Raw genomic sequence first — 15,117 nt, 5'->3', positions numbered from 1 at the left:
GCTTTGCGTCGCTGATATTCAACTACCGAAGCCCCAGTTTAACCACTGCGGCGGTTTTCCGACATGACTAGCAGGGGTTATCGGATCCGACGATTTGCCTGAATAGAATTACCTGGTGCAGTCGATTCGTGAGTCTAACACGGATAGTTTGCTTGGGGCCTTGGTATTTCGGGACGGCGTGAAACTTTCCCCCTCCTTTGTTCTCTTCTTTTTCTTTTTTGTAGCCTCGTTGACACTAGAGTTGGGATTTGTTGGCAAGTCAATAGTCGATATCGGCACTCAGTCCAGCTCGCCTAAACGGCTTTTAGAATCCTGACATAAAGCTCAGATACGAATGTAAGTCGAGACGCAAGAGCGTGATTTCTATGCAACTTGTATTCAGAAGCAAAGTCTATTCTATTTATTTCGCAATTATGCACGCTTATGCAGTGTTCTATCTTGTTAGTTCTATCAATCAGTATTAATATGCAAATATCTTAAAAGGGTCTTCATCGACCAATCTTGCGCAGTTCCAGCCAGCGCAATGGAGGGAATACAATCATGGCCCATGAAGACCCAACCCAGATGCCAAGATCAGCCCCAATTGGACTGGCGAGCCTGGCAATGGGTCCAACGTAGTAGACTTGGTACATGCACAAGATGGCTCCGACCCATCCGATTAAAAACGCCGTCAGCGCAGCAAGACCAAGTGGCAATCGTGACGGATCAGACCACGCTGTCCAGTCAAAGCCGCGAGTTCTACGGAAAATCAGGTGCTCTTCCAGAGTGATGACAATGAAGATGGTCACCCAGTAGCCCATCAGCGCCAGAAAGTTCTCAAAGATGTCATAGAGGTAGTTGCGGCCACCCAGCGCACACGCGGTGTAGATGATGGCGCCGACACACGAGAGAATCCATCGCGGGATTCGTGCGCCGTATCGGCCAAGCACCTGGAAGCACAAGGCTGCGGAATACGTGCCGGGGATGTTGTTTGCGACGAGGCCGAGGGCAACGAGGACGCCGAGAAACTTTCCGAACCCTCCCAGGCCTTGGTATCCTTCAAGAATGAGAGCTCCCGAAGACACTTCGTTGGCTGCGCTCCACGATGGCTGAGTAAAGGTTCCAGACGCGAGACCAACGCCTAGGAGGTAGGCGAAACTCATGGCAACCCCCACGCCGGCGGCCGTCATGGCGAATGTCTTCCACTTTTTGGTGGTTTCGGGGTAGTAGACATAAAAGTCAGCTGCGGCAGGGGCCCAGGCAATCGACGAAGAGAGGCAAAGCGAGAAGAACGACAGGCGGTTGCCTCGAATGGTTGATGCGTCTCCAACTGACTGGATCGAGGTGTCGAATTTGGTGCCGGCGGAACCGACCAGGACAAATGCTGCAATGAGTTGCGGAACCCAGGCCCATCTATTGTTGTCAGTCTGGAGAATAATGGGGGAAGGGTGCGAGCATATGTGCGAGCATATGTCCATGCCTAGTTACCTTTCGTATGTTTGGAAGGTCGACATGCCAAAGACGACAATTACCCACGAGATGACGGCGATGATGATGATGCCAACGATGACAGTTAGCCTGCCATCAGCAACGGCCGACAGGATCTGGCCTCCTACGAGGCAGTCAATCATGCCGTATCCCAGCATAATCACAATGTTCAAGATTGTGCAGATCTTGCTGGGCCAGTAGCCCATAAAGTATCTCGCCAGGACCTAAGAGCAAAACAACCATCAGAGCTGCAAAGAGGCATTGTATCGAGATTATATGCGCAGTTTAAACGAGACAAAAGGGAAACGAAATAAGACTGAAACCGCAACTGCAACAAAAGAAGAAAAGGCCGTCCATACCATTGTTCGATTCCCGCTGACAGGGCCAAACGTGCTGATATAGGCCACGCCAAGTGCGCCCAGGACGGCGCCAAAAGTCGCGCATAGCGCCGCGTCCGTAAAGCCCAGCGAATAGTCCAGCGGCCCCAGCATGCCAAGAGCCATGTTGTTGGCCGTGATGTTGGTGCTAAACCAGAGCATCGTCATCTGCAGGTAGTTGGAGGCGCCCACTTTGCTTAGCCGCTCCGTCTCTGGCACCCGCTCGATGCCGCGAGACTCAAAGTGCTTGGAGTTGAGGATTCGCTGGTTGGCGCGCGCAAAGAAGCCGGTCGTGGACGCCTCTTCGTCGGAGATTTGGCCTTCCAGCGCCGGCTCGGCTGCGGTTTCGTTGTCGTTCTTCTCCATCATGTTGGTGGAGTTGTCAAGGACTCATTCGAAAAGCAAAACAGAACAGAACAGAAAGAAGAAAAAAGGAGTGACGGTTAAGTTGGTTCCAGAGCCTCGCATGGGTTCGTAGATTTGAAGATGGATTGATAGGAAAAATCTCTTATCCGCGCACGCGAGCAATGACAATCAGGCCCACTAAAAGGTCTCAAGTTGCGGGTTTCAACTAGTCTGCGCGACTCAGCAACACTCGTGTATGTAGATTTTCAGAGCCTCACGTGCAGGCAAGTTCAGCGGGATAGTATATATGAAAACAATGCGATACAATGCTGATTGTATATCGGTAGAGGGAACAATCATATATTCCACGATGGTGCTAATCTCGCCTTCGGATGTAGTAGAACTGGTTACTCTAATGCATTGTTCTATATCGAGATGCTGCAACATGCAAAAGGGCTGGGCTCAATTCGTCACGCGATCGATAAACAACTCATCAATTGATATAGCTGAGAGAAAAGAATGTCAAAATAGCCAGTGGGAGATACAAAAGCCAGTGGCTGGATATGCTTGACATTGAGTGCCCGGCATTTAGGCTCTGCTGATTCAATTTTAGCTCGCTACAATCCAACCCGACTCGAATAGGCCGAGTTCTCTTGTTGTTTCGATGCGGAAAAAATTAGCAGAGCCTTCTCCCACAGGTATCAGTCCTATAAAGGCTTTTGAGGTGTTTATTAGCAGCTCTTATTCATTTCAGCTCTAATTGCATCTTATCAGTTGAAAGGAATGGCGCATGTCTCAGTTTTACGTGGCGAAAATAAAATGCGGAGGGCAACTCTTTCGGATTTCGGCATCACCCATGCCGAGTCCCGAGAAGCGATCAGCTTCTATGAAACGCGTTGCGGACTTTACTTTTCAAGAGATGTTCTTCTTCATCTGTACACACTCCTTCTGCAGTTCTCTGCTGCTTTGGCGGCCGCTTGGCTCTTTCTAGTCGGGCTGTTTGGCGTTGAGCTGAGTTACCATTTTCTTGAAAAGCTGAATTTTCAGACTTTCTGATGAGATTGCATCTTGCTAAGTGGTTTCTTTGAAGGTTCTCCATAAAGCTACTTGACGCATGAAATTCCCAGCATCTTTATCTGGGCATCACTTGAGTTAGCGAAGTTAATTATAGCTTGCGCATTTCGTTCCCGTCTTGTGAATCGTCAATATCCAAGAGTTGGGAAATGGGTATACTTCCAAGTACCAAAGCCTGGTATGTCCAGTGCAAAATAGCAGCTAACGAGCTTTCTAAGTAGGTACTGCTTGTGTAATCTCTGGGCCACACACTTCATAATATTATTTTGTCCTTGCGCTAAACTCGCACCTTTATGTTTACATTCGTTAGTGGGCTTTGTCTTTCAGCTTCCTTCCCACCTCTAGAGAACTATGCAGATACCACGTTGCCTCCATACAGTACCTGCACCGGTAAGTTCTTCGTTCCCAATAGCCGACGTGCTCCGTTATCGCCTAGCTTCACGTCTTATTAGCCAAATTTTGGACTCAACTCTTGTGATTCTCTCTTCTCAGGGTATGTAATCACGGCTGGCGTACTGGCTAGTCACCCCATGTTCGTGCAAATGCTGCAACAGTGATGATTCGGAGTCATCTCTCTCTGCAGAACCTTTGTAAAGGCGAAATGTATAGCGTATCGGCATCTCTTTCTTGTCTGCGGGATTCTGATGAGTGATTAGTGAAACGTGACACTAATTCACCAATAGGAAAAGGCTCTGGACTAAAGAGGCAAATACTATGAAGGATGCGACGGCAAATTAACGAGCTCATCGGGCAAAGGAACCACTCCAGCCGTCTTAGGCCCTTACGGATGTTTCCGTCCTGGCTTTCTGTAGATTCTTCCGTCATTCTGGTTCCGCTGACCTAAAGATCTCCGTGAGAGTTGGATCATTCAACAGCAACACGGAGGAAGGCTTCCCATACAATATCTCCTGACATATCTCGTAATACACTTCACGTCAGTGTTCTTGCGCCTCAAGCTTTCTCACAACCTGACTCTATTACGGTAAAATCCCGTTAACATTCATCTGTGTCTCTAGGGCGGAATATACAACGTATTAAATAAAAATGTAAGAAAAAGCTTGAAAAGTATCAGATTGAACATATTTCTTTGTTTTCGACAACAATGGCCTCTCATCATAGAAATTCTCCTCTCGGTTCTTCCGTTAACAAGACGCGCACTGAAAACTAGACATAGCCCCTGCAGCGGAAAGAGTCATCCTACGGCGAAAATCCTTCCATGTTTCTTATAGCTATCCGCCACAGACTAATCAAACCATCTTTATCAGCAAATAAGTAGAGTGACTAAGTTCAAATCAACTAGAGCAAAACAATATTACATGGCCACAGCACGTGTTATAGAATAGATCGAATTGTTTGTATTTGGCGATGCTTCTGGAATAAATCCGAGTGGCGTCATGGCGAATCACAGTATTTTTGCACAGGACGACGACTTATTTACACTGTATACCGAAACAGTCGTTAGCTGCTGATTAATTGGCAGTCATTGGCCTCTTGGATGGCACTATCGTGTCTTCGAAGTTAGAGTTTCGAAGCCAACTAGTCTAGCGTTTGCTGCTTATCAAGTCACCCTGTCCAGGCAAATTTTGTTTAGAGAGCTCCTCGCAGCCTTCATACTAATCTTGTTCTAGCAATAAGGGTGTTCCAACATTATTCCCAATGGAGCTAAGAGGGGAATTGCCAGTAGCTGTAAACACGCTTGTAGCAGTTCAAGCTTCAGACGTGCCGTTGGTAGTCGAATAAAGCATCGTCCACACTGCACCAGCAGCTCATCAAGAGATTCTTGTATTGCTTTATTAGTTAGAGGTATGAATCGAAAAGCTTTCTTTATTATTAATCACTCGCCGACCTGCTTAAAAAAAAAACCAGCACTTAATCTATCGTTAGCTTCAGTATCTTTATGAACAAAGGTCTTTCACTGAACTAGCTAACCCAGCCAGTTACAGTAGTTATTTGGGTTAAATGGTTATACATGCAATCGACTTTATCCTTTCAGTAATCTACAATGTATGCAATTGACGGCGTAGAACAGCGCAGAACATCTCATTACGTAGCACTTCAGCTATGACAGCATACGTCTTAACTGCCGGCCCTGTGAATCTAATGACAATTCACCAATGCACGCACATGGATGACAACGCCCGGCTAGTAGCACCCCTAATTTCCAAGCCGTTAACTTTGGGAGCTAGAAGAGAATTTACAGGCCTAAGTGGTCAGCCAGCAACGGTTGGAGATCAGCCGCGATAGAGCAGCTTCTCCACCCAAACGCCAGATTATTAAGATCGCATATTCCGAATGTGGCTACAAGATCTTTCTTAATGCGGCTGCAGGTGTTCGCTGCCATGCTTAATTTTTCTGAGTGCTGACAATGCAATTCTATCTCCTACATCATTAATAATTCGACAAAACTGTAAATGAAAGTTTTATATAAATGCATAGGTTGACGTCGCCAAAAATGCAATTCGATAACCAACGCAGCCTGTTCTCTCTTGAGCTGTCAAAGCCTCACTGGCCTCCAGCAGTTTTAGTAGCACATTGTACTGAAACTTGACGATATTGGCCACAATTCTACTTTGATCAGCCTCAATACATCTACGACACTCATACAAACTACAACAAAACCTCAGCCTTTGCATATGCCAACATCCACCAATATGGCAGACTTCTTTCGCGACACAACATTTGGACAGACAGTTCGTCTCCTATCTGGAAAGAGACTGTTTCTTCACCCCGAAGAAAAGCCAGGCTTCATTCTGCCTGCCGAGTACCAGCTCTCACTCAATAATGAAGAAAAGCTTGCTGCAAGAGGATCCAGCCCCGCATCCACATTACAGAATAGCGATGCGGACGTAGAGGCTCATAGAAGCTCAGTGGACGCCGCTGGTATTGAGCTTCACAAGACAAAGTCGGTCCCAATCGCTCCAGTCAAAACTTCGGACGGCACCATTCTCGTTGACTGGTATTCCACCGATGATCCTGCAAACCCCCAGAACTGGTCCACCGGGAGGAGAGCATGGGTCGTCATTGTTATGAGCTTATACACCATGATTGCATACATGGCTGGCTCGCTCTATGCCACCTCGGAGCCTGGTGTTCAAGAACAATTTGGCGTGGGAAACCAAACTGTACTCCTCGGTCTTTCAATGTTTGTTCTAGCATATGGTGTTGGCCCTCTATTCTTTGGCCCCATCACAGAGATTCCCGCTGTCGGCAGAGGCTGGGTGTACTCGCTCTCGTTTATTGTCACCTTTGCCCTCAGCTTTCCCACCGCTACCGTCAACAGCTTTGATGGATTGATTGCCCTGCGATTCTTCCAGGGCTTCTTTGGCAGTGTTGGTATTGCCATTGGCGGTGCCAGTGTTGGAGACGTCGTCCCCTTTCTGTATTTTCCCTATGGTCTGGTGGCGTGGATCTTGGCCTTTTGGTGGGCTCCTCCTATCGGGTACGTTGATAATTCGCTCTCTTTTCGATGGTAGCAGCTACTGACTAATATATATATATAGAACTGTGAGTGGTGGCTTCGCTGCTATGGCACATGGCTGGAGATGGCCCATGTGGTTGATCACCTGGTGGTCAGCGCCCATGCTGCTTATGCTGCTCTTCCTTACACCAGAGACATCCCCCTCCAACATCTTGCTCAGACGTGCGCGGCGCCTTCGAGCCCTTACCGGCGATTCAAGACTCCAATCTCAGGGCGAACTTGACCAACGTGGTATGACTGCGACCAGCATTCTTATGGAGACTCTCATCAGACCTTTTGAGATTGCCATCAAGGATCCCGCTGTTGCCTATGTCCATTTGTACACCGCCTTCTTCTACGGCGTCTTCTTCTGTTTCTTTGAAGTCTTCCCTCTTGTCTTCATCCCCATCTACGGCTTCAATCTTGGAGAAATCGGCCTAGTCTTCCAGTGCTGCGGTATCGGCGCCACTATTGGCACAGTCTTCTACTTCCTCTTCCTGCGCTACTACATGATTCCCGATAACGTCAAGAACGGCTTCGACAACCACGAGCAACGTCTGATTCCTGCTCTTGCCGGCTCGGTCTTGACCCCCATTGGCCTCTTCATTTTTGCCTGGACTCATTACGCTCATATTCACTGGATTGTTCCAATGATTGGTGTCGTTACGTTCTGTGTTGGAATGTTCTGGATCATTATGGCACTCTTCACATACGTCCCAGTTTCGTACACGCAGTTCACGGCTTCAATCTACACATCCAACGGCCTTGCCCGGTCCATGATTGCATGCTCGGCAGTCCATATTGCACGCCCCCTATTTATCAATGTCGGAACTCACGAAGGTGTTACTATCCTGGCGTGTCTGAACATCCTTGGCATTCCAGCAACCTGGTACATTTATAAGAAGGGCGCTCAACTTCGTGCCAAGTCTAAGTTTGCTCAGGGCTAAGGGTACTGAGGTATGCAAAGAAAGCAGAAAGATAATAGTGGAAATTGTGAGGAAAAGGCGGGCGAGTTTATGAAAGATCTCAAGCAATTACTTATACAAGAGTTCAGGTTACATGGTCATAATAGAGCGATGCATACTGATTGACTACGAAGAAAGACGATACAATACAATTGATAGATCTGGATAGAGTTTTACATATAATACCACATGTTTGAAATTTTCAAATGAAGACTCTTCACCATCCACTTGCCTTCACAATTGATTTCAATATGCGTTGAGAACTGTCTAACTGGATTGAAGCCTATCTAGACTTGCCAAATACGGATAAAGCTGTGGAAGCACTATTGACAGCGCTAAAGCGTCTGCTGAGAACTGCTATGACATCACCGCTTACTGATCGCTTCCTTTGTCTCACCCATGCCTCTTCCGTCATTGTCAGGGAATGCCAAAATTTGGAATTCGGTGAAAAGGCTAGAAATGCCGTCTGTATCAATGGCATTGATAAGCATCTGTGATATGATGTTTTGGGGGGTTGAGATACAGCGGTTTAGTTTTTGGCTTTAACCTTTGGGGTCTTGACATCTTGCCTAAAGTAGACACTAACCGTGAAGGCTATGGTAATTGCTATTCCAACAAGTTAATTCAATCTTACAATTCACACAATAATTAGACAATTCCCTCTCTACGACTTGCTTTATGCTTCTACGTTCAAGCTTCAACTCATTTATTCAGCTTCTTGCTATATATTTCATCAATAGTCCCCGTAAGCTTGAAATTGTAGGATCAGTGCTGATAGTCAAGGGTAGCTCTGCCGTGTTTACTCCGCATTATGGACAGTGCTAAGCTTGGGGGGAATGCTGTCATACATAAACACCTTTGACTCTCATTGGTCTGTGGTTCTCTGTACAGCACAGCTGATGGCCTCTTGTGTTAGACTAGTTAACGATCAATTCTATTAGTATTCTGAACCATGAGACTCCAATATGGTTCTAAAGCTACACTTTAATTCATCATTTACTTCAATCACTGTCGCTGTATTGTCTGTTCAGTCTACTCTACTCAGGCGGGGCTGCTTACGTGTGAATGGTATATGAAAGCACGTTGATAGAGCTCAATTCCTCTAAACCCTTCTGGTAACCAGCTAAACAAATCCACAGCCTCTGCATTTCCATCGCAATGGAGCGCCCGGCACCGCCGGCTGCAGATTTGGAACCGCACACTTCCGGCTTGAGGTGTCGAGTGCAGGCTGGACATGGCCAGGAAACGCTTCTTTTTCAGTCTGAACGCTGCGCTGCTGGCCACGCAGTTTCTCTGCGTCCTTGCAAAGCCATGGATTCGAAGCACGGCCTCTTCTATCTTGTCTGCGCCAAATCACATTGTGCCCGACTATGTCACCAAATACGGTACGAATCTGCAACAAGCAACTTACAGCAAAGACCATACTGCACAATCCCAATTGGGAATATATAAGCTAATCTGGAAACGAGGAATACAGCGCCGCTCGTCTGGCTACACTCGGATGACCCGTTTCGGCCGTCAGACTTGCTCGAACACATCCGGCACACAACTCCTGCAGTCAACTATAGCCTTGTCGCCGACCTGCCAGAATTGAACCTCGACAATCTCGCTCTGCTCAACAATATTAGCAGTGAAAGAGTCGCTCTGACCTCCAATGACGATGTTACAACCCTGCCCGCATGGCTGTATGGCCATAGTCCGGACGAAGCCGGCAGAATCGCAAATGCGACGCCTTGTGTCGTGATCCTCGTCGAACGAAGCGCCCGAGACGTTGACGCCTTCTTCTTCTACTTCTACTCGTACGATCGAGGCGCGAATATCACGCAGGTCGTGGAACCTCTGAACCGGCTGATAGAAGATACTGAGCATGGCATGCATTTTGGAGACCATGTTGGCGACTGGTTAGTGGTCTTCTGCCCTAGCTCTTCTACATGATCAGTTGAGCTAATTGACTACTTCAAAGGGAGCACAACATGATACGATTTCGAGATAGTAAGCCCACTGGTATCTACTACAGCCAGCATGCTGGTGGCGCTGCTTACGACTGGAACGACATGAAGCTTTCTATGAAGAGTGGGCGGGTATGTGAATCTGAATCTTGACAACTTATAAACTTCATGGTTCACCTGACATGAGCTTCTCAGCCTCTTGTGTTTAGCGCATACGGGTCGCATGCGAATTACGCCACTTCTGGGTGAGTTGCACCCGCTATAACAATGGGATATGTTTGGCGTTAACAGCATTTCTTATGAAGCGACCACATTCACGACTCGGCCTTGATCGACTATTGCGATGCCGGCAAATTGTGGGATCCGGCCCTCTCAGCGTACTTTTATCACCTCGATCCCGCCAATTTTAAACTAACGCGCCTCTTCACCTCGATATCCAACTCCACCGTCGCGTCAAATATGACATCCTTCTTCTACTACACTGGCATCTGGGGCGATGCCCAGTATCCGGATTCCGATAAGCGACAAAAGACCGTTCCAAAGTTTGGCCTGAAGCGGTTTGTATCAGGGCCGCAAGGTCCCATTGTGAAGAATCTCGTACGAAAGGGGCTTATGCCCGACCAGCGTGAAAAGATAACATGGATGCAGTGGGCTGTTGGCATTTTTATGTCATGGTACCCATGTTGCATACGAGGATATAGAGTCTGGGTGTCTGTGGCCGTGATCATAGGGTTTATAATACTGACCGTGTTTGGAGTAAGACATGGAGTGAAGAAGTACAGGAGGACAAAGGGGTACCAAAAAGTAGATACAGAGATTCCATTACGCGAGATGAACCATGGTGGTCAAGACGATGCTGGCATGCATCGCAACCAATCCTACTAGACACAATAGATTAAAGAACAATTGCTTGCTTGGCTTTCTGAATACTTTTTGAAAATGCTAGTATTAACGACTTAAGGTCGGATGTAAGGGACCGGTGGGCATTGGCTTCCGATAAGTCGTGATTCTTGCTTGGCGATCAGATATCTCGGTAACAAGCGTAGTTTCCTTCGCTAAAGACTACAGACAACTGGAATCTTCTCTGCCCCATTCTTGACTGAACCAATTAACATTATCCAAGGAGCCAAACTGGGCAAATCCATCCCAATCACTTATAAAGCCAAAGCCCTCCGAGCCCATTGGCGTCTGCAGCCGTTTTGTAGGATTGAGAACGTAGTCGAGCACCTTTTTAATAACGCTCCTAACTCCAGACGCAACTGAGCTATTGGGATGTGAGAAGTCCGGCGCGTTCAAAAAGCCTACGAGCAAGCTCAACTGCTGAATGATGGACGATCTGGAGTAATCTTCGCCGGCAATGAGGTCCCCATCGATGGTAATGTTCATGGGATTGGGGTCGACAAGTTCCATGCACAAGACTGCCCCGGCTGGGGCTGCATATCCAATCAACTGCATCATATTAGAAATTTTCCCTACACAAGAAAAGGTGTGAACTCACCAGGCGTTGACTCTCTCCTGGGATCTCCGCCCATCTATGCTTGTGAGTCCATAGGCGCAAGGCCAGGACGACGATTTCGAAACTCGTACGCAAGAGGTCGGTCCTTGGATGGCCGTGCTTCAGTAGTAGCCGCTCGACTAAGAAAATGTTGAGCATGTGGTCGAGTCTCATCTCATGTTTCGAATAGAATGTTTGAGCCTCTACATCCGTCAATTCTCCGAGTGCAGGATCATACACAAGATGGACAGGCAATGTGTTGTATAATTCGAGCTGCTTTCTTTTTAGTGTGCTGTAGAGCTCATTAGCTGGTTTCTGTAGGTATCCGATATAAGTCTATGCGTTTCTCGTACATGATATCGTCAATGCCGTGATCTTCAACATAGCTGAGGCCGATTTCAAGGATTTCATCTCGTACTAACGCTATCAAGGTACGAACGCGAAGAATCGAGGCTGAATGCAGCCGACCATCCATGTCCCATCCGCCACTGTCAACACGTAAAAGGTGTCTTTGGAAAGTCTCCTTGTCAGAGAGCAGAGCCCCATCGTCCAGATCCAGCGGCAGTTGAATTGAGCAAAACCTTCGGGTGAGGAGGGCGGGTCGCCCAACGAATGCTGCCAAGAACTTATCTGCTATGAAAATCTGACACACAATACGCCTGCGCGCCTCCTTTGATGCCATTGATTTGGAAGAAGCCGTTGATGGTCCACAGGATCGATCGACGTGAAAGCCAGAGAATGTTAGCATTGCAGCCGTTTCGGAGTGGAATTTCCAATAGGGAAGACCTAGGCCGTGTTAGTACTTGAATTCGACTTTGAACGGCACATCTCTTCATCATAGAGTTGTGATGATACACGCTTACTGGTGTCGCCATGCATGCATGCGTGTAGCACAGAGCGTTTATGCAGCAAGTAGAGCATGAGTGACCCGGAACTGCCTCCCATGTTCGCGAGAGTAATGCAAGACGAGCAATATTCGGTGTAATGGCTTATGAGCCGTCTCGAATCTGTGCTCGTGGACGCGTGAAGCTCTCCAAGAGCGGCGTACAGGAACATGATGCCGACTGCCTCCCAACGCAGTTTCGGTCCTGAGAAGCTCTCCAGCCATGCTTGAGCGTCTTCATGATCCTCCTTGAGAGTTCTCCTTGTGTTGATGCAGATTGTGCCACTCAGTTCCCGTAGCTTAGCCAAGTTTGTTGTCCTGTCCCGCAAGTAGGTGCCAAACGTTTGCCAGGTGCTCGCAATTAGTCTTTCGCCAATCATCATCATCCACTCATCGTTGGGATTGACATGGACTGGGAATAGAGCTCTGCTTGCGTTTCCTGGCACGGGTATCGCTTGCAACACTTTGACGGTAATGTGAGTGGCTGTTTGGTCCCTGCCTGCCATGTCATGGATTTCGGCCAGAGACGGAGGAGTCGTTCCATCACCCAAAGTCGCCTCGGAGGACGATATTTGCTCACTCATGTCTGGAGGATTGCGTACGGCCAGACTAGTCTCAGTCTCCGAGTATGCTGCTGAGAAACTGGTCGGGCCAAAGAAACCCATCGGCTTTCGAGCGGCTGGAGAGCTCCAAAACCTGTCCTCTGGACCGGCATACCCGCTAGAATGAAGCGAAGCATTTGTAGACTGTAGACTTCGCCTTGATGATTTATGTGCTAGTAATTGCCTGGAATCAAGATATTCGCTTGACACTGTCTCTTCATCTGGCGACAGGTAATAACACAGGGATGCTCCGTTACGCCGCCTACTGCACCGAAGACAGACTGGGTAGCTGTGGTCGCAGGCCACTTTTCGCCGACGGCAAGGCTCACATGCTTGTGTTTTGCCATTTCGCCGCGTTACAAGTGGGCTGGTCATGGGACTTTATATTTCGAATGTGAACACCTGAATGTGCTGTGTTAAGCGTGTTGTGAACACTAACAGTCAGTTTCAAGGACAGCGGTCGCGTTAGTTACGTACAGGGTTGGGGTGAGGGCTGTCTGTGGCATTGGAAGAAGTGAGCGCCGACTCGCGCTACTGCAGTAAGCAGACAAGCTTAAAACGTTCCGTCTTAGTTGGCTGGTTAGAGCTAAATGTACCATTAATTTGAGGGGCGAGGCGCTTATTTCTCAGAACCAGCGTTTCAATGCTAGAAGGTGAGATTCAAGATGAACAATTTAATGTGTTAAAAAGGATAGTTGGCAGAGTAACAGCTTGATTAGACAGGAAATTGAATGGCATGTTGTAAGAAACGAGTTGCTTCAAGTACAGTATCTTTGAAGTGCCAATGAAAACGGTGATTAATGAATGCTGTTCAAACCTATATAATGTTGTAGAAATAATCTATACATGTCATGATACACTGTTTATCAAGTATAACATTGCACTGAAATCCATGCATTCTAATATTTGGCAATATATAGCACTTGAGTCCAGCAGTGTTGAGGGTACTATCCACCAACACCCTTACTCGGCTATGCTTCTTACTCAAGAGTCATCACAGACCTGAAGCGAACCTTGCCGCTTTCCATCTTCTCAAAGGCATCCTGATATCCCGTCAAGAACGGGAACCTCTCAACGATACACTTGACTCCATGCGTATGCGCAAAAGCAATGGCGTCTTCACAATCCTGCTGGTGTCCCGAGTTCCATCCATGGACGCTGGTGCCGTTCATGACCATCGAGACGGTATCAAACTCGACTTGGCCAAGCGGTGCCAGCACGACTAGCTTCCCTGAGGGCGCCAAACCACCAACAAGTGGACTGACGGCCTCTCTATTCGGAGCAGTGCATACAATCATGTCGGCGCCTCCGAGTTTCTGTAGTGCCGTCACTGCATCTTCTGTGCTCGTGTCGATGTAGTGGTGAGCGCCCAGCTGCGTCGCAAAGTCTTTCTTGTCGCTGCCAGAGCTCAAAGCGGCGACCGTATATCCCATTTTGGCAGCATATTGCAGCGCCAAGTGGCCGAGCCCTCCGAGGCCTTGAACGGCGACAAGTCCGCCTTGCATCACGCCCATGTTTCGCATGGCGTTGAAGACGGTGACGCCGGCGCAGAGAAGAGGAGCAATCTCAGCTGGATCTGCCTCTGGAGGCACCCGGACAGCGGCCTCTGCGCGCACCAGGACATATTCAGCGAAGCCACCGTCCATTGTCACGCCGTTGACTGCACCGTTGCTGCAGAGCTGGAAGATTCCTCGCTGGCATGAACGGCATGATCCGTCGTGGCCTTTTTGATGCTCGAAGTTAACAGCTGTAGCGAGTACAAGTGTCGTCGACAGATGGCGACTTACCTCCATGCCAGGCCGCTCCAACACGTTCTCCTCCCTTGAAGCGAGTAACTCCTTCGCCTACAGCGACAACATCTCCCACCGCCTCATGGCCCGGTACGCGAGGGAACAAATCTCCCAGCAGGCCTAGTTGCACAAAACGGTCGCTGTGGCAGACACCGCAGGCGAGAACCTTTACCAGTATATAGCCTGGGCCGGGTTCTTGGAGCTTCACATCCTTGAGAGTGAGTTTTGCGCCCTTGGCCTCAAAGAAGGCGGCCTGGTAGGTTTTGGGAAGAGACGTGGTCCCGGCAGAAGACATGCTTAGCAGTAACGTCGATTTCTATCAAGAATTTTGTTCTCTTTCAACAAGGTAGTTGTGTACGGTTGTGTTTATACTTGTTGTTAGACTCATATATGAAGCACATACCTAGACAAGTTGTTTGGACAGTTAAACACTACACATAGGCAGGTATATATATATGTAAATTTGTCTCTACATCGGGAATGCTTTAAACACTCTATTATCATGTGTTGAATCGGCCATTGTATTGATCATCAACGCCGAGAACTGTGCCAAGAGCGCCGTTTCGCGCTTTGCATTCATATTCAAGGGCCAAACAAAGGGAAACGAAGTATAAGAGTCGAGAACCGAGAACCGAGAAAACGGCGTTCTTGCTCCGCAGAAAGTTGAGTCTTGGACCCGCCGCCCACCGTGTTCCTTCGTAGCTGGAAATTGA

The 15,117-nt window shown here is 48.1% G+C and overlaps 5 protein-coding genes across 5 annotated transcripts; 2 read left to right on the top strand and 3 right to left on the bottom strand.

Annotated features, from left to right (window-relative positions):
• Positions 1-488: 488 nt before the first annotated feature.
• Positions 489-2,213, bottom strand: TGAM01_v202070 (hypothetical protein; the record flags this gene model as incomplete). The annotated part of the gene is made up of 3 exons (XM_018800298.1): positions 489-1,392; positions 1,468-1,691; positions 1,827-2,213. 3 exons carry the CDS (start codon positions 2,211-2,213, stop codon positions 489-491), a joined length of 1,515 nt encoding a protein of 504 aa, XP_018666440.1.
• A 3,701-nt stretch (positions 2,214-5,914) lies between these two features.
• Positions 5,915-7,667, top strand: TGAM01_v202069 (hypothetical protein; the record flags this gene model as incomplete). Its single annotated transcript, XM_018800297.1, has 2 exons — positions 5,915-6,702; positions 6,764-7,667. The coding sequence occupies 2 exons, from the start codon at positions 5,915-5,917 to the stop codon at positions 7,665-7,667; spliced, it is 1,692 nt and encodes a 563-aa protein (XP_018666439.1).
• Positions 7,668-8,919: 1,252 nt separating this feature from the next.
• On the top strand, positions 8,920-10,519 carry TGAM01_v202068 (hypothetical protein; the record flags this gene model as incomplete). The annotated part of the gene is made up of 5 exons (XM_018800296.1): positions 8,920-9,070; positions 9,163-9,586; positions 9,649-9,766; positions 9,830-9,879; positions 9,940-10,519. 5 exons carry the CDS (start codon positions 8,920-8,922, stop codon positions 10,517-10,519), a joined length of 1,323 nt encoding a protein of 440 aa, XP_018666438.1.
• Positions 10,520-10,696: 177 nt separating this feature from the next.
• On the bottom strand, positions 10,697-12,989 carry TGAM01_v202067 (hypothetical protein; the record flags this gene model as incomplete). The annotated part of the gene is made up of 4 exons (XM_024548911.1): positions 10,697-11,083; positions 11,133-11,421; positions 11,483-11,915; positions 11,993-12,989. The coding sequence occupies 4 exons, from the start codon at positions 12,987-12,989 to the stop codon at positions 10,697-10,699; spliced, it is 2,106 nt and encodes a 701-aa protein (XP_024406314.1).
• Positions 12,990-13,594: 605 nt separating this feature from the next.
• On the bottom strand, positions 13,595-14,699 carry TGAM01_v202066 (hypothetical protein; the record flags this gene model as incomplete). The annotated part of the gene is made up of 2 exons (XM_024548910.1): positions 13,595-14,337; positions 14,402-14,699. The coding sequence occupies 2 exons, from the start codon at positions 14,697-14,699 to the stop codon at positions 13,595-13,597; spliced, it is 1,041 nt and encodes a 346-aa protein (XP_024406313.1).
• Between the last annotated feature and the right edge of the window lie 418 nt (positions 14,700-15,117).

This window comes from Trichoderma gamsii, assembly GCF_001481775.2.
Source record: "Trichoderma gamsii strain T6085 chromosome Unknown Scaffold_5.2, whole genome shotgun sequence".
In the NCBI taxonomy this organism is placed as follows: Eukaryota; Fungi; Ascomycota; class Sordariomycetes; order Hypocreales; family Hypocreaceae; genus Trichoderma; species Trichoderma gamsii.
This window is presented reverse-complemented; position numbering and strand designations above follow the sequence as displayed.